This window comes from Vidua macroura, chromosome 15, assembly GCF_024509145.1.
Source record: "Vidua macroura isolate BioBank_ID:100142 chromosome 15, ASM2450914v1, whole genome shotgun sequence".
NCBI classification, from domain to species: domain Eukaryota; kingdom Metazoa; phylum Chordata; class Aves; order Passeriformes; family Viduidae; genus Vidua; species Vidua macroura.
The window spans coordinates 7,402,538-7,427,878 of NC_071585.1; the positions used below are offsets into that span (position 1 = coordinate 7,402,538).

The 25,341-nt window shown below is 38.2% G+C and overlaps 1 protein-coding gene across 3 annotated transcripts in view; it reads right to left on the reverse strand.

Annotated features, from left to right (window-relative positions):
* Nucleotides 1-19,762, reverse strand: part of GABRA1 (gamma-aminobutyric acid type A receptor subunit alpha1) — a 41,593-nt gene extending 21,831 nt beyond the window's left edge. The window contains exons 1-4 of one of the 3 annotated variants that reach the window (XM_053991112.1): nt 19,679-19,762; nt 16,600-16,687; nt 12,825-12,937; nt 3,179-3,246 (exon numbers count right to left, since the gene is read on the reverse strand). In XM_053991112.1, coding sequence (XP_053847087.1) covers nt 3,179-3,246; nt 12,825-12,937; nt 16,600-16,673 — 255 coding nt within the window. In that variant the 5' untranslated portion in view covers nt 16,674-16,687; nt 19,679-19,762. Of the gene's footprint in view, nt 1-3,178; nt 3,247-12,824; nt 12,938-16,599; nt 16,688-18,516; nt 18,586-19,018; nt 19,134-19,678 lie in introns of those variants that run through there. The other 2 variants (XM_053991111.1, XM_053991113.1) reach the window with 2 other exon arrangements.
* Between the last annotated feature and the right edge of the window lie 5,579 nt (nt 19,763-25,341).

A 25,341-nucleotide genomic window follows, 5' to 3' on the forward strand; every position in this document is an offset into this window, starting at 1 on the left:
GTTTGTTTGGTGGATTTTTAAGTTTAATTTTATTTTATTTATATCCCAGACCTGTGAATCATTTGGGTGCATACTTAGTTGTATTTCCATTTTTTTTAATCACTTGCTCAGTGAATCGCTGAAGGCTGAGTTTATTCAGCTTCAGTGAAAGCAGTTTGCACTTATAACCAATTATTTGCTCCAGAATTTTGCTGGGTCATGGCCTTAGGTTGAATTGTGACCAAATCCTGTCCCAGCTGTGCAACAGAGTAGGCAAGAAGGAGGTGTAGGAGACAGTATCCATCATTAAAATTTTGGATTTTCTCCATGTTTTACTAGCATCAAAGAAAATTTCCTCCCACACACATGGGAAAGGTAAAAGACATGCCCAGAAGGTGACATCCTTTCAGCATGCATGTAAGCCATTCCCTTTTTCTCTTTCAACTGCAAAGGGGGTGAGTGGGAGGTGGTACAGGTTGAGAAAGGAGAGTCTGGTTTTTCATGTCATACAAACACAAAGTTCATTTGTTGGAAAAGGACAAGGAGTCAGAAAGATTTGATAAGGGTCTTGACAGCAAGATAAAATTCAATTAAAAAGTAGCTGGCAGGTCATGCCTGGCATAGGCTGAATCTTTCCCTATCCCAGGTCATCACACCATATAGAGTGAATTAATTTTGGCTGAGATATCTCAGCTTTTCAGCTTTCACTACCCACTTAAGCATGTACATTAATTCTCCTCAAATGAATCCTGACAGACAGCTGATCTTAAGGCCGAGCCATCAGATACTCTGATTAGGGCTTTTTTTCTACTGCAGAGGGGCATACAGAAGCAGGGAGCAGAAGGATTTTCTCTAGACTATGTACAATAGCAGTGGCCTATGTACAGATAAATGAGTGAGGTGGAATTTGGAATAAATTCTCCACAGCAGAGACTCTTCATTCCACAATGTGCAGGTTAAAAAAAGAAGATTCCTATCTGCACTTTGAATAAATTATATAGTATTGAATATTTATAGCACTTTGACTTAAATGTTCTCTAATTTACTCTTCTGATGCTTCTCCCTGGAGATTGTTTATTCACAGGGTAGACCACTCTATGGTCTACATGAGGTTCTGTACGGGAAGATAGTAAGACAGAAAAGATCATTCCAGAAAAGCTAACTGTACAGAAAAACTAGGAATGAAGGTTTACTAGAAAAAAAAAATCTGTCTTTATGAAAAAGTTAATTTTGAAATGCTTCTTATTCCAAATAATATACAACAAACATTTTCACAAAAAATGACTGTTTGTATGAGAATAGCCAGATAGGTTGTTCAGTTCCATTCACCATTGTAAACATGCCTGAAAACCTGCAAAGTTCTTGCAAAAAAAGATTATATTGTTTTAAAAAATGCTTTTATCCCATTTAACTTTATTTACAAGCATAAGAAGAAGCCAAGACAGTCTCTTTATAGAATAACAGGTTATGTCTATGCTGCTCTTAGAAGAGAGTGGGTAGGAGCACCCTGACTTATCCATGGAAGTCCCTCCCTGGATCCTGCGAACAGATGGCTGAGGTGTGCTGGCAGCTCAGGGTGGCTGTGTTTTCCTGACACTCAGTGTGAGCTGGAGGAGCCCCTGGCCAGCCCCAGCCCAGGCTCAGGCACAGGCACAGCTCATCCTCCCCTTGCCTCGCACAGCCCCAGCCCAGGCTGCACATGGGGGGTCAGGGCAGCCCCAGCTGAGGGTGGCTGCTGCCAACCTGTCAGTGCACAGAGCACGCTGCACTAAGTGTGCAGAGAAATTCATAGAAACTCTGGGTTCTGGTAAACTCTTCAATTTTTCTTTCTGTCTCTGGTTTCACACCTAGTTCCTCAAGCAAACGTTTAACATGAGTGGGCTGCACACACATTACTTTTTATGGGAGGTGAGTAGGAGTTTTACACTAAATACTTTTCTGTGAATTCTTTAGTTTCCAAACTATATGAACACCTGCCTCTGTGTTTCTTGGTCACACATTTTATTAAGAGGATGATGAATTCTTTCTCCTGTTTAACTGACTGAAAAACAGGAGTCAACATGGTATGGGTATCATGGCATTTGTAAATTTGACTGTACTTTTATAAGTACTGTTTTCCAAGCAATCAAAAAATGGTGTCTTTTCATAAAGTTCACTTAGAAAAATAAACTTCTTGTAAAAGTTACTTTTTCTCGTTTTCCATTCCTTAACATTGTTTTGAGTAGTCAGAAACTTGTAATAACCTGGTGTTTAAGGCTTAGCTACATTTTTAGTTCAAATTAAGCAGCTGACAATTTTGTAATCAGAAATGGAACTTGTTCCCTTTCCTCTACTAATTTTTTTCTTTTTTTTCTTGAATCTTTCTTTTGCTAAGTGTATTTAGCTAAATGTACCAGCTACAAGTTTGAACTGCTTTAATTTCTTCATTTAGATCAACAAGGATGTTTCTAGCATTCATCCTAATACAGCATCCAGAAGATACTCGTGGCTGCAGTCCAGGCTTTACCCTTCTCAATAGCCACCTACTTGTGCAAACCTCATTTATATGGAGAATTTTAAGTACCTTATCCACATTTCTACACAACTCTTGGTATCTCTTAAGACCAGGGCTCGCAACATCTTCATTCAGTTTTCTGAACATCTCCATTCCCTGCAGTTATCTGGAAATTTGATTTTAATATTCATTCCATAAAGCAGTGACAGTAATTCTCTCATTAATCTTCTCTTTTTAGCAGCCAAGATCTAGGAAAGTCACTTTCCATTGATCAGTAGCTTTTAATATAAAAATACAGGTTAGACTGTACAGATGTCACACCATAGGCATAAGTGTTAATTGCATTTTAAGATGATGATCTTTCTTGGCAAATTGGATCAGTGATGTGCCAGCAAGGACCTAAGCAATCACTCTCAGAAGAATATGGATCCAAACCCTAATGAATTTCATAATATATTATGTAGCAAATATAAAGTCTGTTAAAACACGTTATTAAAGTCACTGAGGCTTCTAATTTCCGGGCACTTAAATGCAGTCACAGCAGCAGGAACGGTAGCACATAAAAGCTGATGGCATTTTCAAATCAAGGGCTTAAAGAAAGCCCAGCCTTAAACAGGGTAAATAAGTTATTGCATAGATCTTTCATCCTCAAAATTAAAAAGACAAGAGAAAATGAGTACTGTAGAAATATAGGCCATCACTTACCATATCATGGTCTGAAACAGGCCCAAAACTGGTGACGAAGATGTCAGTCTTCACTTCAGTTACACGCTCTGATGAAGCAGGAAATTAGGACAGTGAGTGTCTATAAACAGCCTTCATTAGATCTAACCACTACCAATTCTCACAATAAATAGAGAAATTATTGGCTTTGATTAGCCATTCTGAAATTGGTCTGCAATACAATCCTGAGAATTTACTGTAGAAGTAATTTCACAGTCAATATTGTCAGCAATGGGGTTTTTTTTCCCAGTTTTTCCTCAGAACTTTTTGAGGTGCTGCGGTGGGAACAGTTCCGCTGTTGTGGAAATCTTTTCATTCTTTAACTGATAAATCTTCTTTTTTGACACTGTAACCAGTGCTGAATATTGTACACAGGACTCTAATATCTCATTGGGTACTCAGTTTCTGGGCGACCTAGAATAAGGTCTCTAATAATTAACCCTGGGCTTGCAAGTTATGTATTTTGTATTGAGACCAAGAACACAGAAGAAAGAGAGAAAATACATTATGGTGTATACAAACATGAATATACTTTATTGGTATGAGTTAGAAATGGCTGTATTACCCTTCACTTCAATAAACAAAAAGGAGTTAAAATTTTTCCAAATAAACATCAGCTAAGCTTCCCTTCTGGAATCATCTGTGTAAATGTTTTCAGAAAGTGAGCTCTTCAGTCCTATAAGCCTAAATGATAGATTAGTACAAATAATACTTCAGAAATCTGTAACATGCACATAACACAGATTATATGCATATGCTGCATCATAAAGCTGGAGCCCTCCATGATTTCCAGCATGTCCATTTGCTCCATGGCACAATGGCATTGGATATTTCAGAAGAAACCAGTGATTTTAGTGGTCACAAGTGCTGAGATGCCTTAACTGGTGTTGATCTCAAGAAAGAGGTCAAACATCTGACTTCTCTAGATGGACTGGCAAAAGACATTTGGAGAAATAGCCAAGCTGAACTTCTCCCCTTCCTCTTCTCTCCCTCTACAGACACACACAGGATCAGTCACTTCTGAGCACACTGGTACTTTCTAGGGCACACTTAGCAAAATATTCACCCAGGATGCCATACATCACAATAACCCAGTTGAATTAAATATAGCTGCAGGGAGTAACACCACCTGGAGGCAGGAATCCAAGCAGTGTTGAGTGCAGCAAACCCCATCAGCTTCCCAAAGCCATGGTGATGTAAGTCTGAACACATTTACTATTGTGCTCCACAAGCCAGCATAGGGGTTTTGGTAGAAGTTTCAAACACGGAACAAGTGATAACATTTCTGAAATAACTTTCAAAAATAAATAAATTGAGCAATCTGGAATATTAAAAGTTATCCTAAGGAAAACACTATAGTATATGTATAGTAGGCAGACATGTAGCAGACAAAAATTTTCCTAAGACTAAGATATATATATATGTAGCTATTTGTACAATGTTATTTAAATATTACAAAATAATTAATGAAAACCCCCTAATTTAATGCAACCATCTGACTTTAAAAGACTTTGGACTGTTTATATACAATTTGTTCCATCTGACAAGAAAATTCAGACTGAAGGGAAGTAAAAAAGGACTCAGGATTAAGCAGCCAGTTACAATATACATTTCTGTATCTGTGCAAAAGTTCTAATGAGAACCAGTGCTCCACAATGCCCATACTGGTCTTCCACTTTCATTCAAAAACTGTGTGCAACTTCTAAATATATAAAAATCGAATCAGTTTCCTATAAATATCTAGTATTGTTATGATAAAATATGTACTTTTGTCAGACAGCAAAATTCAAAACGTAGTATTAGACTTGATTCTACTGTTGGTCTAGGAATGCAATTGATGAACTATATTCTGTTAATAAATTAATGCAAAAATTAGGTGGTATCAAAAGGAATATTCAGGACTCCTTAAAATTATCACATTTCCAATGTATTCTTCAAAATCAAGGAAAGTAAAATACTGTGATGTGGCTGAACTGCTTAATATTATTGTTATTCTTTATATTTGTGACTGAGAGGTGTACAAAATACAGTGACTATTGCGAAAAGCACTGCATGAGTGACATTTCCTCCTTAGGTGTCCAGTTGAATTAATATGTGACCTCATAGTCATTTACAAACTTTTCAATTGACTTAAAGAAATTTCAGTATTTTCTTGACATCTTGACATCTAATTGTCTCTTAAAGAAGCTCATGGTGATTATTTGACTTTCTGGAACTGAAAGAGGCATATTATTGTTCAGAAATTACTTGGCTTGGGAGGAAAGGATTCTGTCCTTCAGCCCATCACTGTCACAAAAGTTCAAGAGGCTGTGGTCATGTAGGAAACAGTGGGCAGGAAAAGGACAGTAAAACATTGCTGAATGGACTCCAGCTACCCAACCACCTTTCCTTAAGACTGAGAAACTGATACCATCCTGAAATCTATTAGCCTTTTACATACTGAAAAGTGAATCTCAGATGGCTTTTAAAGATCTTTCATCCTTGTTCCTCACCCCTCTTGTCCTCTTTCCTCTAAGGCACTTTGGGAGAGAGAAGATTCTAGCAGCTCTTCAAACACAAAAGGATGGTGAGTCCCTTAAGAGTCCCAGCTCTGAGCAAGGTTCTATTTAATATAAGTCAGCTGGCTTGCCTGCACAAACACAGAATATGCTCTTTGAATCAGCAGCATATCATGTGCTATCCTCAGTTCTGGCTTTGGGAGACATGCAGTCATGGAAGAGAGGCTGAGGCTTAAGGAAACCACTTGAGGACACAAAATGGAAACATAAGACTTTTGCACTAAGAAGAAAGCTTTCCAAGGGAGTGAAATAATAAGCAATGCTTTTTATTTCTGTATAATGTTGAAAATAATTTAAGGGGCACATAAATCACATGAAAATTACAAAATTCAGATTATGGACTCAGAAGAGATTATGTTATCTTCACATTGATTACACTTTTTCAGTATACCTAATCCTCTCAAATTCAGATAAACCAATATACAGACCACCATTTTTTTTTCCTTTGGGGTGTACCTCACTTCTAAGACCAATGAAAAAGAGTGTATTAAAACAGAAAGATTACTTGCTCCAAACCCATATGGAAGTTTTGAAATTTTTGTTTACTGTTTCACTAATTAGATGATTCAACTATGCTTAGTTAAGTGCTTCAGAAGTTCTGAGTCACTCCTGCACAGGACATGTGTTTACTAATACAGTTGAGATACATATATTTAGAATCAAGGTTACCCATGTTCAATTTGCATCTTGATTACCATGGGAAGGCTTAAATTGTGCTTCAAATGCTCAGAATGCTTTTTTTCAGGAACCACAAATCCTGAGCTGTATTCAAAACCTTCACAATATCTCTGAGAACTGGAGAAAAGTTCTAGTCATTGACCTAAACAGGCTCAGGTCAGGAGCTAATTGGATTGCTGAAGAGAAATCCAGCAGCTCTAAAGATGCATAACTATGTCTCTTGACTATGACATCTATCTCATGAACCAGGAGTAAGTAATGTAGGGATATCTGTAGAACATGTAACAATTTCAGTAAAAAACCCTAAGGAAATTAATAATGACTTATTGGTTTGACTATAAGGCAATCACAGGGTCCAAGCAGTTAATGAGCAGCAAAAAAGCAGCTGAGCACCACACCCAGACACTGTGGAACACAGTTTTGGGAATTGATCCAGGTACAGCTATGAAAGCATAAGTCAACCTCAACTACTGTAATTTTACTGTTTACAAATACTGTGTTTTGCTAATGATGCTAGACTAGCATGAACTCAAAATTAGTAACAATAAATATTTTGATTTAAACTCCCAGGGATCTCATTATTGCTAGAATTGTGACTGGATTATAAATTGAGAACAAAATAAGAAATACAGATTTATTTTAACAGCAGGAAATAAGCCTATTTATCAGGAGAGACCATACATGAAAATATTTCCCTTTATGATCTGCCAGTATTTGAACACAAGGTTTATTTGAATTGCACATTTTGGTGGTTTAAGTTAATTCTATTTTTTGGTAATGCACTTGTTCTTCCTGTATGTCTCATGTCTGTCTGTGCTGTAATTATTAATGTGGAGGAGACATTTCCTCTGGCTTTGAATGAAAGGAATTGTGATACCTGTACAGTGTGTACACTTAGACTAATCAGCCCAGCTGTGTCCTGTGAGGTATTTTGATTGAAGAACCACAACAAATGCACTCATAGGAATTTTGTGCTGCTGCATTAGTAAGAGTAGAGACCAAAAGGGAGAAGAGTGAGCTGTGCTGTGATCAGCCACTGCAGTCTGTGCTGAGGTTACTGGGACCTGCACATGCCAATTAACTGCTCAAAGCTGCTCACATCCTACCTACCTCCCTACACTTGTATTAAATCTATTTTCCCAGGATTTTCTAAGGCTTTTTACAACTGTCTTTACATTAATCTTGTGCCTACAGAGTGGAAAAAAAGACCAAAATCAGCCCCTTCAGTTTTACAAAGTGTAACATCTGGTCCTTCTTTACTTAGAGAATAATGTGTAGGGGTGAGGTCTTTTCATTTAGAGTAGAATCATTTAAGTTTAACTTTTTATTATGCATACAAACAAAACCCTTATTTTCCCTAAACTTTATATTAGCTCAGGTATGTTAAAATCCAACAATTTCCATTGGGACCTCAATAACCAAGAGGAAATTTATATGTTTATATATAAACATATTTATATGTTCTCATACAACTGAAACTTAAAATTTAATTCACATAATATTGTGAGGTTCATTTCCCCATCCCTTCCAGTCTGTGGAAGTAATGAATTGCCTGAGATTGACTGATGTTCCACTTAAGAACCGTCTCACTCAATTTTGATAAACATCACACAGGAGACATCAACAAATACCTTTTACTGACAGCATAAAATAAGTGTAATTCTGTTCAACAGTCAAGTTGATAATCTACTTGGGGTGATCTACTGGGCATTCAACCCAACAGTAAAACCAAATTTAATTCAGGAAGATTCTGGTCTGTCAAATGAAACCCATTGTTTGTTCTGTATTAACCTTTCTACTAATAAATCCCTCTCAAGGGGATAAGCCACTTTTACTTTTATTCTGATTTAAAAGGTCTTAGAGCATGTGGTATCCTTTAATTTTAGGGAGATGAGATGAAAATGGTCAAAGTCTTAGAAAATCTGTAGCTGTCCTTGATTTCATGTTAATGAATCTCATCAGCAAATACAACCTGGCCTAAGCAAGTCTTCCCTGTCTCCACTGTGACACTTCAAACCTGCTGTGGTGGCAACCCAGGGATCATCTCTATGCCCCACATGAAGACAAAAGGGAATGGCATATGCATTTACCTGAGAAACTTATTTTTTCCACCCTTTTTCATTGCTTTTCATTTTTTTCAAATCACACTGTAGATACAGTGCATTACTAGGAGAGCTCACTAGACACTGAAGTGAATTTTGCTTCTTATTTCTGTTTGATCCTTTGTTTTTTTCAGGACTGAGTATTTGAATAGAGATCAGCATCTTTATTATTTAGGCCATTTTTTATCACCTCTAGTTCTACAGTCTAGGTAGTTTCCACAGAAAATTATGCCATTACCTCAATGACTTCCCTTGGGTTTTTTCCCTAATGTTTGACATGATTTTTTCAGCTTCAGTATGTTACTCCCTGCAAATCCTCTTCCTTGCTTTTTGTAAATGATTATCCTCTCATAGAGTCAATAGGTGTCCTCTAGTATCATTCACAACGTTTTTACATTCATTTTGGAAGTTCTATTTTCCATGCATAAATTACCAAATGTAACTATTTGTTCATGTTTATGGATGGGTACAACAGATGCTATTTCCTAGCAGTGTCTGCCTAAGTGACTAAGCCCACATATGAAGGAGGCAAAACAAGTAAATAACATAATTTGTATCAATAATTATTGATAAGAAGTGCAAATGTGCTAGTGCATAACATGGTGTTGCATGCTCTTTTAAAAAATAATCAGATTAATTTTATCAACTATGTCATTTTTTTAATAACAAGCATATTCAATCACTATAATTTTTCCCTGTGGGTCACCAACTCCACTGTATAATATTCTAGTTAATAAGAAATAATTCTTTCTTTCCCCTTTGTTTAATGGCAAACTGCTCAGAGGTTCTCATTTAACTTCAGATATGGCCTTCTTGTGTTATCTGATGATAATTTCTATTCCCATACTCTTTATGGAGCATATACGACTCTTAGTTTTCCTTTTGAAGTAATACCTCAAAAGAAGATGCAAAAAAAAGGCAAGGGCAGAGTTAATTGTAATCTAGTACTTATTCTATGCATGCTCAAAGGGTGATTCAAAATTCAAGACCTCTAAATTTTTCATTATCTTTATGCTCCACCTTTTACCCTGGCTTTCCCATGAATACATAGAATAGCTGCTACAATGAATCTTGGTAATGAGATTTCTCCAGAAGGTTGTTCTTGGCTTCATGGTGCCTCATTGGCTGCATCAGGACACTTCTACCAAACAATAAAACTGTTCACCACACTAACAGGGTGTTTGCAAACTTGGGATTTAAAAATATCATGGTGTTTATTTCAAAAAGGATGAATTTACTTCTCTAAATAAGTAGAGCCAAGATCAAGATCAAACCTCTTCCACAATTCATTACAATTTTTAGTAACTAAAGATAGCTTTTCATCGCTGAATCCTTCATGCATACACATAATGGCAAGGAAGGAAAAACAAATAACCTTACTGAAAGAAACTATCATCTACCTTTTATTCCATAGGTGAGAAAGAGAGAAATTGGTCTCTTTTCTGCTTCTGTTCATGCACACACCTCTGTTTCTGTGGGTGTACAGATTTGAAAACCTGCACTACAGGAGAAGAGGTCGCACTGGATAACCAGAGTTTTCTTCAATTTGCCCTTTTCTGTAAAACAAAGTAACTGCACCAGGCATTGTTTTACCTCAGCTGCTGCTTCTCAGAAGGCACAGAAAGAAGAAAATAGACAATTCTGGATGATTGGAAGAGTGCTATAGTGCACTCAGTGATACACAGATGTACACTGTGCCTAACAACATGAAATTTATCAACATAACACATAAGGAGGGTCTCTGGCCTCTTAAATTTTCCAATAGCTACATCACAGCTAAATGGAAGTAGTTTTAGAGACAATTATATATATCTAAAAATATTGTTACATTGGTAGATTTCTTAACTTTTGCTTCAGAGTGGATAAAAATTGTGTTCTGATCAAAATATTTAACAAGAAGCCATCATTGATGTTGGGAAGAAAAATGAAACCACTGCTTTTCCATACACTTTAAAATTTGCAGTATCAAGTCATGCTATGATGGAAGGCTACTGAACTTCCAACTCCAAAACTCATGCTATATTTTTTATATTGATTTAGATTTCTCACTGGATATTTTTATGCATGGAACATTTCAGAATACATTTCCCCATTATACTGAGAATCTAACTTAGCTGTCAAAATTGAGTCATCCTGAGGTTCTTCACTCAGATTTAGATACCTTAGGGAGAAGGTTTTGAAGATGTGAATTTCCAAATTCCTGAGCACACCCTTTCTTATAAGTTGCTACCAGGACTGAAAACATCAGCCTAGGTATTTGTCCCTAGTTTTTGAAATATATATCTTTTCAATAATGCCTTATTCAATGGTCAAAAGACTATATCTCCTTCTTACTATAGTTGATTTCAAACATTAATTTACTGCTCACAATTTAATCAGATGTGGGATTTTTTTTTTAAAGCCATAGTACTCTTATTTCTAGTGTTCAAAGCTGACAAACACAAGAGAGAAATTTGCTGAACTGACACCATGAAAATACAGTATATTGTGCAGAAGGAGAATTGTTAATTCAAGGTTCTTGGTTACAGTCAGGAACAGGTAACACAATTCAAAAAAAGGAAGGATGCAGAGATTATTTAAATTTCTCTAACTCTTAGTTAGAGAAACTACTCTAATCCTTCCTTCCCTCCACCCCATACTCCCCATCACTCATTGTTGCTTTCAAAAACCATACATATTGCCATTTAATTTTGTGAAGAGGTTAATTTCCTTTCTGTCAGGAGTAAGTTTTAACTGGACCAGATGATTCTTTCATGAGTACACTTTTGAAGTCTGCATTCAGAAACATATATGCAGAGACACAGACATAAGAGTTGATACTGATATGCTTAGTTCTCTAAATTGCAATCCAGAGAGTGAGAGAAAATCTTTTCTCTGCATCTCCCTTTGTTTTCCCTTTTAGTATCTGTTAAAAAAAAACATAATAGCTATAAAACTCATATAAGAAAACATCATATGCTCAGATTTTTCTTGTAGACATGTACCAGACTCAGTTTACAGAGTCTCATTTATTTATTGCCTTCTGTGCTTTATTTACTGTGATAGAGTAGCTGACTGAACTTTACAATTCCATTAAACAAAGAATAAAGGAATATTTCTCTACCCTAGGTCAAGGGTTTACTAGAAAGTAGGCAATAATACCGGTAAATAAAAGTTAAAAATTACTCTTATTTTGTTGCATATCTCTTGAAATTGCAAGATTTATAGACCAAGACATTTTTAAATATATTAATTAATAAATTTTAATCTGAATTTTATCTTTAGCTATTCCTCAAAATCAGTGAAGTCAATTTATTGAAGAGCCTGGCTCACAATTCAAGAACAGTTGCAGGATGGTAGCTTCAAACCACAGAATAACCTTACGCTTAATTACCTTCCATTTCATCCACAGGAGATGATACAAGAATTCTTAATGTAATACCCCCTTATATTGCAGTTCCTCTGAGAGTGAGTATAGGAAAACAGTCTGAACTATATTTCGTGGGGTGGGTTGCTCTGTTTTATTTTACCTGAAGAGTCCAAAATGAAAAAAGGATGTTTGAAAGAAGTAAAGCCAACCTTTCCATGCACTGAAAAGAATAGATTTGTGCTTGTCCATTTAGAATTTCCACGTTTGTGAACAATAAGCTTTTAAGACCCAATTTTGGGACCATGTCACAGTAGAATTAATCAAAGAGTGAACACAGAGATTATGATGAAGACCAAGTTTTTTAACAATGTTTTTATAAAGACATAATTGCTATGTGGTTTTATGTCTTTCTCTGGATTCAGCACCAAGAGCAGAAGAAGACATTTTTATCAAACTGTGAAGAAAAAATGTTGCAGAAACAAATCCTTACATATCTAAATAGGAAAAAAAATCTTAAAAACTTCTCTGAGACAATCTACTAGGATAGATTGATACTTTCACTTTTAAAAACACAAATCCTCATGAAAACAGTCATAGATATATGAGGCCTATTTAGGCCTCATTCATCAACTTGTCATTTGTCAGGCCACAGGTTGTATTTTTTTATCTTCTATTCTTTATACATTCAAAGTTTTATTGCCCATTCAGAGGTCTTCTTGAATTGTGAACCATTTTCTTCTTCTTTTGGGTGTAAGTGTGAGAAAACCAAATATGCAAAAGACAGGGAAGGCATGGCTTTTGGGAGAAAAAAAAGCTATATATCAGCATAACTTTATGTGTCTATACAAACAGAATTAAAACAAGTATATTATGGAAAAATGATCATGTTTTAACTGACTTTTTATCTAGCATGTAACATTGAAAATCATAATACAACACACCTCCCAGTCCTGGTCTCAAGCGGTTGTCGTAGCCATCCAGAAGACGATCCAATATTCTGGTGAACACTGTGGTGTTGTCTTTGAGTTCATCTTGTGATGAGGTTTGTCCATAGCTGAAATGCACAACAGTTAACACTGAAAAACGGTAATCCACCAATAACCTTAGAAAACAGTAATTCCAAAATGCGTTTAATCTCGCTCATACTGGTTTATGGTCACATAACCTCCTCCGTATAACAAGATTTTAGTGCTTTGTAGAGTTCTTGTATATTTATATTTTCTCCTTCAGTTGTAAGATTTTAAAATCATAAATAATCAGTGCCCCTCCATAAATGGTGAGCAAATAGAATGCCAGTTCCTTAATGTTTCTCTCATTACTCCTTAATGTTTATAATGTGCTAATATGTGTTTTCCTCAGGAAAATGCTCATTTGTCAGCAAAGTGTAATGTGTTTAATTCATGATAGCTATAAACGGTTTGCATACAAAGACAGATACAAATTACAAAGTAATTTAGAACACTGAAAAGTACTGACAAAAATAGAGATATCTTCTTTTTAAATACAGAAGTAGATTGAGTGAGTGTACATTTTTGTAGATCGGGATGTAATTTTGCTTTTATTTCTCATTTTCCTGTAGCAGTTAGATTTGGAGGAATATCTCCATCTTTGCCTTTCAAATATGCAACAGAACCATCTGTTGATATGAAAATCTCTTGTGTCTATAAAGCTTGCCTTATAGATCCCTATGTATATCTCTAACTCAGTCAAAGGTCCTGAAATTTTACTTGAAGGATGATAAAATTAAAGCTCTTTGAACTCAGCTACCAAAATCTTACTTCCATCAATACAAATCAGAATGAAATCCTTAGGCTTAATGGTTTCTGTCTGCTGTAGATGACACCAGAATCAACCTTTTTCTTAAATCTGAGACCTTTACCTAATACCCTGTCACAGATGATTCCCTTAATCATAGATTACACTTGTCTTAAATCCTAACCCGGCAGCGGTTTTTCATTCATTGCTGGGAAGACTTCCATTACAAACACGTGGAGACATCAGTGATAAAAGCAAAAGTGCTGCTTTTCAAAACATCATTTTGTTGCACACTTTACCACTGAACTGGAGAAACAGTGCAGCACCAAAAGCTTTCCTTAGGATCAGGTCTAGTGACAGAAGTGATTCTTCCACTGGCCAGCCTGTTTTCTGCTTGGGGTACATGGCTCTAGGTGCCCTGCCAGCCCTTCCTGCTCTAACCACTAAAGACCCTCTCAGGAGGAATATGATATGCAAAACAATCAGGTTCTGTTAAAATACCTATGACATGTTTTTTTCTATGAGCTGCATCAGTCAGACATCCTTTGTGTATCCCAGGCTTACATTCCACTTGGATCAAATACAGACAGAAGGAGGAAGGATACCCTGTACATAGGTACCCTGGAAATGCTTCCAAGTTTATTTTGCAACATAGGTTTGAGTATTTAACACTACAAATTTAAATCAGTTTCAGGACTGACATCCACAGTAGTTTTAATAATTTTTGGTTTATTTCCATAGAGTGGGATGTTTTAATGCATAAAAATCATTATTTCAAATGAAAAGGCAAAATACCTAACAGTTTTTAAAAAATAGCATTAATTTCTTCTAACTATATTGTACAACTTCATTTAATAAAAAATAGGTTGATTTATTTTTATTGATCATGTCTACAATTGAATTTTAAGTCACAGACAATATTTTTTATGCTTCCTTTATGTTACCAAATAACAAGTTCTCCTGCTGTCTCTAGCAAGTATTTCATCTTTTAAAGGATCTTTCCTCATACCCCTTCTCCAGAATTTCAGCACAGGACCTTTAGTGGATTAAATTTTATATCAACACTCATTGTCAGAAAAAAAGCTGCTCTTCGTACATATCTCAAGGATAGCAGAAGGTCATCAGTATTAAGGTGGGAAAAGGATATAAAACTACTTCAGAAATGTTAATGGTAAATAAAGGAGTATGTTTGTGAGGAGGCACCAGGAAGATGGGCTGGAGGCAGTGCAGTTGTGCCCCGCTCCCATGTGGAAGTCCCATTTGTCAGTGCCCTCACCTGTTCTTCCTGCCATCTTAGCAAAGGTAGAAAGCACCGTGAGGTTTAACTGACAGATGGGCACCACGGGAAGGTTCTGAACATTTGTGCACATATGGAGTAGACTGTAACTCCAGAGGGATTGTGATTTTTCTTTCAAAACACACATATTAAAATAGTCCTATTGCTGGCTTTTTTTATGATAACAAGAGTGACATGGGAAGACTGTCTGTATCACAGACACTTTATCTAATTTATCAGTTGTTTTTTTATCATAAAGCACTAACAGCACTCTAGAGGGAAAGCAAGGCAACTGGCAGTGACAGAATGGCTTTAAACCCAGATCTACTTCGTGTAAGGTGTGTACAGTTTGAAGAAAAAATTACTGCATGCAATTGTGTTTTCACATTAAACCCCAGTCTCATAAAAAACTGTGCACGGACTCCATCTACAGGTCATTATATTCCTGACACACCACTGGATTTTTAAACTCTGGTCCAATGTGTTTTAATTCTCACATTAAGAATGCACATGCACCCATTAGAGCTGCAATAAATATATGTTCATAGATATATGTGCAAATGTCTGTAGAATAAATATGTTTTCACAAAATTCTCTAGCTAGGTCAGATGAAGCACTTCAGGAATACTTCAAATCTTAATAAAAATAAAAGGTTTTTTTCCTAAAAGATTTTTTGATAAAGCAGCTGTTATATGAATCACACACTCTTTATTTTATTTTTTTTAAGGAAATGCTTGTACAGATGAACCTTTCCCATTACCACTCCACACAAATTTAAAATCTTCAAGACAGTCAGAAAATAAGTTCCTCTAAACTATGAATGCATTAGAAGACACTGTGGAGATCAAGGCACAAATAGATCTTTTAGAGATCCCTATTGACAATAAAAATATTTTACTGCTTTCTGGTCATTAGGTAACACCACTGACAAGCACATTCATGTTTTTTATACTACAAAAATACATCTGAGAGTCTTCTTAAATGTCTTCACTGAATTTTGAATTGCAGGCAGCACTTCAAGCATACTCCAAACTGCTTTATAGTCTTTAGTTAAGCTACTAGTTGTTTGATGAGGTGTTGTATGGTTACACATTTTTCTTAATACTAACATTATTTTTAGATTATGATTTCAACAAATATTCCACAAATACTCAGTGCAGAATGGTCTTTCAGACATAACTGTCATGGGCTTTGAGCTTACAAATGCTTCATGCAAGCAGTCTCCCTTCAGCAGGAAGGTCTACTTCAGATTTTCAATACAACTACTAAGTTAGCACACAGTCCTGACCGACAGAGAAGTTAAATTATGCTTCTGCTTGCAGACACAATAAAGTCACTAAAAGTACTTAAATTAGATTAAAAATAACCCTTTATTATACTTTTTTTCCCCTTTGAAGAAACTTGTATTTCTGAGTAGTCATTATATAAGAATAGAAAAAAATTGCACAGGTGTTTAAGAGGAATTTGTTTCAGAAAGCTTTTTGCTTATTCTCTTCACCACATTGAACAAAGAAGTTTCATGCAAGCAAATTGTAGTTCTCTTTTAAACTTCACTTAGATTTAGGTGGAACTTGAACAGGGATTAACTTCCCCCAATACAGTTAGTAGTAGTGCAGCCCATGCAGTATTTGTCTTATGCTACTACATTAAATTAAAGGTTCCTAAAATAAAAAATATCTCCCCACCTTCTTTCAGTCAGTGCATTGAGGAGGAGGCTCCAGGCCCAGAGGCAGTCACAAAGCACCAGGAATCTCTTCATGGTGGACTCTGGAACTAGGAGGAAAATAACCATTAACATCCCCAAATTAAAACAGGTATTAGGGAAAAAAATCTAACATTGGAAACTTCTGCAGAATCATTTGATGTCAGCCAATGACCTCACAGCAGTAGAGCTGATGCCATTCTGAATAAGGGTGCATGGCCTTGGCTGTTCTCCTGGTTACCTTTTACTTTTAGACCCACAGACTGAGGACGGGGTTTATTTTGTGGTAAGGGTGTATTTTTTATGCATTACTCTTGAACCTTAGCAAAAACAATTAGAAGTAAAAGCTGCTGTCCCCAGACTCTGGGGCAATTCTTGCTCAGTTTCCCCCTGGGTTGAAAATGTGTCAAGGCACCTCCAGTGCATTTCCAGCTAACCAAGTGTGATTGCCTCTTTGTTTGACTTGAACCAGCCTGAGCCCTTCCAAACCTCTGGGAAGGTGTCAGTGTGTGGTAGTGTGACTGAGGAGAGTGGTGCTTTCCTCACAACCACTGCTTTGCCTTGATGTGGTGGAAGCAACTTTCTTCTAGAGATACAACTATCCTCCTCTTCCCTGAAGTACAGCATCAGAAAAGGACTAAAATGAGCAGATTCTAACTCTATGATCTGCTGCTACATAGGCACATTTTAGGGCTAAAGGGCACAATTCATAATGAAACCATGTGCTGACAACCTACACACTATCTGCTAAATCTCTACCAGTCTCTGAATGCTGCTAGGAAATGTTTTTGCATTAGCAGCCATCTCCTCCTCTCCAAACATCTCCTGTACTCTCTCCTGATTTCACTGAGTTATTCTCAGTTTACCTTTGAGTAAGAAGTAACACAACTCAGAAAGTTTCTTCTGCTTTCTAATAAACTATAAAATAAAAAGTTAGCTGATATTTGTGGCATCAGTGCTGCAGATTCAACTAATTGCCCAGGAGAGGTTGCAGGTCCCTTTACATATCAATTCAAAGTGTGCTGGAATACAGTCGATTTTTAGGATTCATTACAAAAATAAGGTTAACAAATGCGAAGCCTGTGTTTTCCCCCAGCAGTGAATTGGAGGGGTTTTTACGTGCCTGAGAAGCTGAAGCACTATACATAGAAATGTTGTTGTAGCTTTAAATAAAGCTCCCCCAATTCACTGCACACTCTCAGGGACAATTTAAATCAATAAAATACTGTTACAAGGCGGTATGTAAGCAATGAGATATAATTAATGCGTTTATAGCCAAATGATCGGCAGATATGCATTGAATGGGGCTGAGCTAATCTCACTGGATAGGAAGGAGCTGGCTGTGGCAGGAAAGTGTGGATAAAGATCTTCAGGGACGACATTGCATCCTAACTTGCCCTGTAATCAGCCCCTTTACAAAGGGAAGGACAACATCTGTGGCTTCAAAAATCACCTTCTCCCGGTCCTGCCAACTTCTGCCTTTGCAAAAGGCTCCTCGAGATGAAGAACGGAAAGTGAATTATTCTGAACTATTTTGATCTGTTGAGCTCCACGCTCGCTCCCCTTCTCCCAACACCACCCCCTGCTTCAATAAACCCATCCAGGCACAATAAATCCCGAAGAAGGAAAGTTTCTTGCAGCTGGAAAAAGCAAATGTTAATTAAGGCTTTGAATGAGCGTTCAAGTCCAGCAGCCCCCGGCCTCCCCTACCCGCACCGCCTGAGAAACCAGCGCCGGTTCTCCCATTCAAAATGGGAGCAAGAGCCACGCTTCTGGGAGCGTTTCAGCAGCGCCCACTGGAAGAAGAAAAAAAAAAAAAAAAAAAAAAAAAAAGGAGGGGGGAACGACTAAAAACAAAATCGAGGGTAAAAGGGGGGTATTTTGATGCATTTTGACTCACTGTGAGAGATTTGCTCCTCTCGGAGGCTTAAATCGAGACTTGTTTTCCTCCCGGCATTTCAACTTTGCATCCCCCGGCCCGGAGCATCCACCCCTCCCACCGCGCCCGCGGGAGGGAAAAACCCAAACCCAAAACCCTTTTGCGAGGGAGCGGAGGAAATCAGTCCGCGCTAAAAAATAAATAAATAAGATAATTGACAATGCCCATCGATCGCTGCGGATTTTCAAGCTGGAGGGATAGAGAGGGGAAAAAAAAAAAAAAAATCACCCCGATCCGGCTGTACCTGCGGACAGAGAGGAGAGGAGCCGCCCGCGCGCCTGGACGCGGTGCCCGCAGCCGGGAGCGCCCGGAGGGGTGCGGGCGTGTGTCCGCGTGTGTCCGTGTGTCCGCGTGTGTCCGTGTGTCCGCGTGTGTCCGTGTGTCCGCGTGTGTCCGTGTGCCCGCGTGTGTGCCCGTGTGTGCCCGCGCGCGGCCGGAGGTGCGAGCCAGCAGCCGCCCTTACCGGAGCCCTCGGGCGCGGGTCCGCGGCGCCGCTGCCCGGCGCTGCCCTGCCGGGTGCCCGCCCGCCGGCGCGGAGGCTGCGCGGCTCCGGCTCCGCCGCTCACTCCGCCTCGGCCATCGCCGCCGCTGCTCCGCTCCTCCGGGCTCAGCACCCAAATTTCTCTTCCCAATATTCCGACCGCCGCTATACAACAAAAGCTTTCTCTTTACCAAGACAGTAGTAATACGTCCCAGGGTAAACCGGATGTGAAATAGGCTGTGACTTCATGCCAGAGAGATTTTATTTTAGAAAGGAAGGTGGTACCAAGCTCTCATCTAGAGACCAATCCGCCCATTTTTTATATGCAGCACAATTTAACTTCCAGTGCTCTCGCCCTAATCCCTTTCTCTCTGGCTGCAGACTCAAATCCTTCTACAATCTGCAGCATTATTATTACTGGGGGGGAGGCTGCGCGGCCGGGGGAGGCTGCGCTGAACATCTTTAGACACTCGCAGTTTACAAAACAGTCTATTTTAAGGCTCGTACATTAAAAATATAACCGATCTGCGTTAGCGTTCAACCTTTGATCGAATATTTAGTCGCGGCATAAATATGAATGAAGGCTGCCCAGGGGTGTAGAGGATGCAGCACTACGCGCGTGTGCCTATAGACTGTACGTACCTATAGGGACCAGGCGGCAGACCACGGCTGTAAGCAGACGGGGACAGAGATGCTGTGCAATACTAATTAAACGCAGGTAACACGCATTTTGGGCGAGCCCCGTAGGAGATCAGCTGCAGGAGCAGGCTCCTCTCCTCCACTTCCACACGCCTTTAGCCGGCAGGTACCACGTTTGCCCGGCGCGGTCCCGGGGCTCGGCCGAGGGCTGTGCTCGGGGGCTGCCAGCCCCTGCCCACTGTCCCGCTGTCCCTCGGGGCCCCGCCGGGCACCGGAGCCGGGACATTCCCGGCCCCGGCAGAGCCCGCGGAGCGCCCGCTCGGTCCCGCGGCGGGGCAGCTTCGGCCGCCCCGCGGACACGCGCGGTGGCCCTGCCCTGCCCTGCCCCACCCGCGGTGACCGGGGGGCACAGTCCTGCCCCACATTAACGTCACTCTAACCCCTATCCAGACCTCCTCCCCTCAGATGGGAACGAGCTGGGCGAGCCCGGCGGGCGCCGGCACTTGTGCGGAGAAACAAGGAGAAAGTTGGATGCATCAGGTCCGGGGAGGTGTCGGTGTGCGGGGGAACGCAGGCAGCGCTCACCTGCCCAGCACAGGTTATCGTGCCTTTAGCTCGAGGCGCCTTTCACCAGCTCCAAGCCTTCTGCAGAGGTATCAGACACTGCTGCTACGATCACAGCATGGTCAGCTGTCCTTGCTCTGGTTAATGTAAAGATAAAATTAAGTCCTTCATCAACAGTAGCTCTTCCTTATAAAGCACTACCAGCATCTGTGGGGTGAAAAAAAATTTTCCTAAGATCATATGCACCTACTGGATTTGAAATACCATCTTCTTTCCCTCTTCTCTCAACGCCATCACTGATTCAGTTTCTCTTCCTTCCTATGATGCTGCTCCAAGGAAGATCAAAAGCCATATATCTTGTCAGAGTAACATGAACTGATATCTTATATTACAGTTAAGCTATCTGTTGCAAGCTTTATCCAGATTTTTAAATGAAATATTGCACATTCTGTGCATCCTCATGAAATGCATGATCTGTTTGTAACAGCACAAGAAGGTTTTGATTTGACCCAAGAAACCAATGACATTCATAGCTAAGGTTGGCAATAACTTCCAAGGTGGCAGTCATTTTGGATAAGTGCCTGATATAACAGTCCAAACACTGCAATGATTTCCCTAAGCACAAGGAAAACTGAAATTTTGTTTATCAAAGTCCCCTGGTGCACCAAGTTACCCAGTCATTATGATCAGCACTGAATAGCCACAGGTTATTTTAAAAGCTTGCAATGAACTTTGTGCTTAGTTTCTTGGCATTTCCAATGTAGTTCATCTCATTTTGATTCAAGGCTCTTAGCAGCGCACAGAAAAGTAGGGAACAGAAAAACCTACCCACTTCCCAAGGAAAGTAGCAACTTTTCAAATCACCATTGCATAGACATAGTCTTATTGGCTAGAGGGATTTTTTTTTCAGATATGCAACGTTTTCACCTTCATTTGCTCTTAGCTAACACAACTTACTGTTTTTGTTCTTCCACTGAAGCACGCAAGAGCTTTGCTTAAGCAACAAGTAAACTGAGGTAAACTCAGCTGAGTTTACATAAACAACAGAATAGATTTTTATTGAAGTACATGGACATTTTGTGGCTGTAAAACCACTGAGATTCCTTCCCCTGTCATTAAGGCATTAATTGCATTCTTAGAATGCCTTTAAACTATTTTTTTCTAGATGAATAATATATATTTACAAAAATAATTAAATTTTCAACAAAACTTTGATATTTCGTTTTGTCCTTCATTGCTCATGAACAAAGAGGTTGTAAGTGTATTTTCACTTTGTCTGTCATAGGTATCTGGAAAGATGGGCTGAAAGGGCTGCAAGGTGGGTGACTGAATGGACAGAGATTCATGTACCTCTGTGCACTAAAATCTGAGCAACTGGACAGCTGAAGCAGTTTCAGAGCCCATGAGACATAGCCTTGCATCCTATAGTTTTCTTGACTTATTTTAATTAGTATATAAACAATGGCAACTGGTTTTAGTTTACTAAAGTGTCAAGGGTTACACATGATGTTCTTTGCCTTTTTGCCTCCATGGACACAATTGTTGTGTGCCAAAGGATTATATGTTTTCCTGAGTTCTCACTGGGTGAAAATATTGACCTAAAATTGGAAGTTGCTCATTCTCTCTCTAATTCGCATCTGCTCAGAAAGTAGGACAAAACTATTTTTCCTCCATGGCTGAGATTCCTGTCCATCAGTGCTCACATGTAACCCAGATTTTATCTTTCAAAAGCTGTTATCACAGTTATCATGTCATTCCATAGTAAACGCTAAAAATATTTGGATGTAATCAAACAAATAGGCTGTTTTATGGGTTGTGTTATCAAAACAACTGCTCTAAAAAAATACAAGAAAATACAAATTGTTTTTACCAGCAAAAGTGCTCTTTTGAAGGAAAAAAAGCTAAGTGTCTTGCAATTCTTACTTTTTCCCTTTTTCATCTGAATTCCACTGACCTAATCCAAACACAACTAGGGGTAATGCATTTATCAAACAAGTCTGTCTGTGGATTTCAGGCACCTAACTTAAGAGAATATCTTTGAAAATCTCAAGTTATATACAGGAATGTGCACAGTACCAGTGAGTCTTAGGGTCATATGATTTCATTCCTGAACAAACTGTTCAAATGAGAAAGGAAAGATGCCTTTGAACACACGTCTCCAGGTAACTCAGTATTAGGTGATGTGCATCTCTGCAGTTTTACAGTCACATTTGGAAAAGTAAGATGTCAGGCAGATGTGTTTTTTTCAAGCCAGCTTTATGACTCCATAAAGTTTTCAAAAAGAGTTTTATGTCTTTCATGTTACCCGGGAATGTAGAACTATATCCTTTATAAACAATATTATTAAATATAAACAGTCAGCCAAAGCGAGCCTGGCACAGCTCTGTGCAATGCTTTGAACCCTGATGTTAGTGCAAGTGATTAGTAGCAAGTTAAACCAATTGAAGTTAACCAATTGAATCCTAATTTGGTAAAATATATTTATTAAATGATGGCTTAAAATTGACATAGAGAAAGGTTTTCAGCATAGTTTGAACTATTTTTGCTTTTAAATTTCTAATAAGCACTTTTTGAAGTCTGCCCTATTCCTTTGGTATATATTCATATACATATATATAGTATTTAAATAGGTCACCTGGAAAAAATATATTTTTTCAGTCTTGTGGTTTTTATCATATTTTTCTTTGTGTAGGCAAAATATACATATGTTTTATTTTAGTTTAGGAATACATGAAACAACTTAAATTCCACAGCAGAATGCTTTGACACAATGTGTCCTGAATAGACAAGGGATTTGAATAAAGCAAATGAAACTCAGAGATTTACTGGCATACAGCAGATCAAATGAAGAATTAAAACAGAAAGACCATCTGCTCCAAAGCTTTGAGCTCTGTTATTTACAAGTCCTGCTCACGTGATTAAATGGAAATATTTTGTAAAATCTATTACTCCAATTTGATTTCTATTTAAATGTGTTTCAGTAATATACCAAAAGCATAGTTGTTAACCTTTTAGTAGACATTACAAAATTCAGTGGCTTAACTTTTTTTTCCCCTTCAATTTATAGCCACAGTAAAGAAAATAGGACATATACTTGTCACTTAGTGGTGGATTTTTGTTTTGTTTTTGTAAAAGGCAAGTGATGATATATAAAAAAGTTCACTCTTATTATGCCTCTTTCATTTTAAAATAAGGCTTAATTCTTTGTCTCTTTCCTCTTCAAAAATTAGTAGATAGAGAAAAAAGAGTAGAATTTTTCAGCGCAATGCAACTGAGAATCTTCATGAAAACAAGTTGCACTCTTTTCAAAGAGTCAGTCTCTCTTACAATGTCCATTAAAGACATATGACTGTTCTTTATAGAACTGTGTTGAAAATTGGAAGTAGCACTTCTTTGAACCCATTATTTATTAAAAATGGAATAAAGAGATAAAATTGCTGATGCCCAGAAACTTAGAGAAGATGATTGTCTCTTGAGTTTTAAAGTCTTTGAGTACAGTATTTCAAACAGAAAACCCATTTACTGACAAGTTTCTCAGATTTTCTAATCCACAGAGGCAACAATTAATTATGCCTTGCCATGCTGTTTCCAAACATCACCACAAAGTTCAATCTGTAAAGCCAAAAGTGGAGGATTCTTTCCTAAATAATAATAGGATTTCTTGTTTGGTGTCAGTAAAGAAGAATGAGAAATGAATCTATTTTCTAAAAAACCCATTGTGAAATTTACAAAAAAAAAAAAAAAAAAAAAACACCAAAAAGAGCAAAGGTCACAACTGGGAGTTTTTGGGGGTTACCAGGAGACTCATAAATCCAGTGGTGATCATTGATGAGATCTTTGTTGGGAGGCTTTTCCTCCAACAGCTGGATTTATCTGCAGTGGAATACAAGCACCATGTGGGGTTATCTCCTACCCTCTCACTGCTGCTGCTGAGGTGAAGTCTTGACAAGAGATCTGCAGTCCCCTGGAGCTTTCATAGCACAAGATCAGCTGTCCTCAAACAACAAGGCAGCTCTCCCCACTGGCATTGTGGTGTGTCAATCTGTTGTACTTCAAAAATAAGTAAATAATTTTGTGGCTTACTGTGCTTCCTGCTCTGCAGATGAAAGAAAACATTTCTTTAGGACTCAGATGTTAGAATGATGACTTGCAGTTTGATATACTTAATGACAGTTCATTAAGTATATGGACCAATGAACTCACCTGTATTTTCATAGTTTCTTAAGTAACAGTATTGATGATTTTTTCCTAAAGTTGGATAAGACAAAAATCTATGAAAGGAGAAGTTCTAGATTACTCAAAATTCTTGAATGCCTATACTTCTTTCCTTGAAAAAAATTATCAAACTATACAGTGTTTAGTGCATTAAGAAGCCCTTGATACTGATTATTTGAGGATAAGGAAAATTAGTGACTATGAAAGGAAATAAATATTTACAGAAATAAGAAACAATAAAATAAATTTTTAAAAATTAACAAAAATTCATTAAGAATTAAGAATTCATTAAGTCCAAAAATTCATTAAAAATCCATTAAGTTTCATTAAAACTTCAGTTCACCTGTCCTTGCCTTGGATTGAACTAAAAGATGTAGAGTCAGAATATCTCAATCTATATTCAGATAGATGCTTAAAACATGTTTAAATCCATCCCTTTTCAGCCAAACATTTCAGAATCTACTTAAGGCAATGGGTCATAAATATTCTTAAACTTAAATGTGTCCCTCTAGGCTGAATTTTGCTTCTTTGCAAGCCAAATCCCTGCAGATTTCTCAGGTGACCTTAGACACATTTACTTTCTCTCCCTGTCTCTGTGCCTTTATCTGGACTGAGAAGAGTGCAGCTTGTGAAGTTCAATTTGCCCAAATGCCTGTAGATTTCAGTGGGAGCAGTGCTAAGCTGGAACTTTCCTGCAAATATGAAGTCACAGAAGTTTGTGAGGCAGAGGTAAGGCACACATTGCTTTGTCAGGTGCTGGATCCCTCCCCAGTTAGGGGCACAGCTTCCAACTCATCCATTCCTCCTGCTCCTGCACCTTCCTACTTCCTAGAGATGATGACAAGGAGATTCCTAAGATGAATTTGTCTTCCAGTTGGGAGCACCAT